This window comes from Microtus oregoni, unplaced genomic scaffold, assembly GCF_018167655.1.
Source record: "Microtus oregoni isolate MIOR12 unplaced genomic scaffold, Mior012 000121F_000, whole genome shotgun sequence".
Lineage (NCBI taxonomy): Eukaryota > Metazoa > Chordata > Mammalia > Rodentia > Cricetidae > Microtus > Microtus oregoni.
In genome coordinates, this window is record NW_024544750.1 from 1,738,954 (window position 1) to 1,740,823 (window position 1,870).

Sequence of the window (1,870 nt, forward strand, 5' to 3'; positions counted from 1 at the left end):
CATGAGTAAAATTTTTCTGACAGAAGAGATGAAACCTGAGTGCAGTGATCACTGCATGAATTTACATGCATGATACAGTGACAGAGAGGTATAAACACCCTGTGTATCAGTGCCAGTGCCCTGCTTCCAGTCTATAACATGTATTCAAGTTGTGTAGCATGTATGGTAAACAACTGGGGGACTAATTACATAAAGAATATGTTCTGATTATTTTTAGATAAACAAGAATTATATTTCATCATATTGATAAAATGGATTTGAAACAAAAATTTCATACACACACGCATGCACGAACGCAAACCTCAGTCAGTCCTGGTGATTCTTCTGGGTTCCAAACGATAAAATGGAATGGACACAGTTTTGAAAACAGAAAGACATACACTCTACATCAATGTTCTACCTTTATTGGCAACAACATAAGGAAGGAGGAGTCAAAACCTGTTCAAGTTTTGGAAACAGCATCATTGGGAGTATAGAACTACTGCTGTGTGGTGGCCCTTGCCAAAGAGTATCTCTTCCCAGAATGCCCCAGGGAGGATGTCAAAACTACTAAGAAAAAGGCAGCTATATTTGTGGGATAGACTTGAAACTTGTCATCTGAAAGTATTATTGTCACCAGGCTGGATGCTGATACTCCTACTGACCATGCAACCAAAACCATATCACCCTAGGGATTGGTGATGTTGAAACGCACGATAGTGTAGGTTCTGATCTTCTTCACATGAGGATGACAATGCCAAAGTTATTCTGTCCATTTGGGGAGAACCTTTTGAAACCCCTTTTTGTTTTTCCGCTGAAAATTCAATTTGTTTTCACTTGTCTGCATTGCTTCTGGCAGAACAGGGGGCTGGGTGGAACGAGGGTTGAGTGTCAGGTTATGGAAGTCTTGTATCAGTTTTTCTGAGAAGGGTGAATGAGAGGTTGCTTCTGTCCTGGTCCCCACAGAGACTCCGGACGTAGTCCCCATACAAGCTTGGCAGTAGCGGCATTCACATTTGAACATCTCCTCTTCAGCAACTCTAGGGGAAGATGATTTTCTTTTCTTTTCAGCTTGCTGAGGCAAGGGAGACCCAATACGTTTCTTTTTCTCGATTTTAACTAGTTTTGTTTTCTTCAGGGGTGATCTCGAATTCTCTGACTGCTGCTCTTTGTCCATTCTTTCAGAGAAAAAAAAAGCACATATTAGAAACACAGAGGGCCTGTTTAAAACAGCTCTTTCTGTACACAGTCCTGGAGCACCTACCAGCACTCACAGATCACATCTCAAAAGAGGCCTTGATGGTTTGTTTCAGCAATAGAAACCTTAGGTTCTAACTACTTTGTGCAGTCATTTTTCTTTTGTTTTGTTTATGGGTACCAACCTACCAACAAGCAAACAGTGTGCTCTTTGACTTTGCAACATTGGTTTCAGCCCAGTTTTCCTTGTACTTGTTTATGTGTGCCACAAAAAACCGCAGGGCAGAATTCCTTCACATGGAGCCCACAGATCACTATTTCTTAATGTAAGATGCTGATGCCTCTGGAAGCAATGCTTCACACTTAGCCTCTTCTTTAACATTTCCTATAAGCTCTCAGTCCCTCCACATAAATGTGATTCGAAAGAGTCCTGTCTCAGAGGACATCTTTGAGGTTCCAGGGACTACAAACACACTGGCTCCTAACACTAGCACTTAAGGCCTTAAGAACAGTGATACATTTGCAGTCCCACTTCCTTGGGCAGGAGAACAGAACCGATCAAAGAGACCTCCCCTCATCCAACTCCAAAGGACCCCTCTCTCCATCAGCCATGGCCACATCAACCAGAGAGGATCAATGTGCGAGATTCCTGGGCACAATATGTGCTCTACATAACCTGCAGCTCAGGCCATAC

At 42.5% G+C, this 1,870-nt stretch overlaps 1 protein-coding gene across 1 annotated transcript; it reads right to left on the minus strand.

Annotated features, from left to right (window-relative positions):
• Positions 1-742: 742 nt before the first annotated feature.
• On the minus strand, positions 743-1,156 carry LOC121444312 (protein FAM156A/FAM156B-like). The gene has a single exon (XM_041646130.1). It carries the CDS (start codon positions 1,154-1,156, stop codon positions 743-745), a length of 414 nt encoding a protein of 137 aa, XP_041502064.1.
• Between the last annotated feature and the right edge of the window lie 714 nt (positions 1,157-1,870).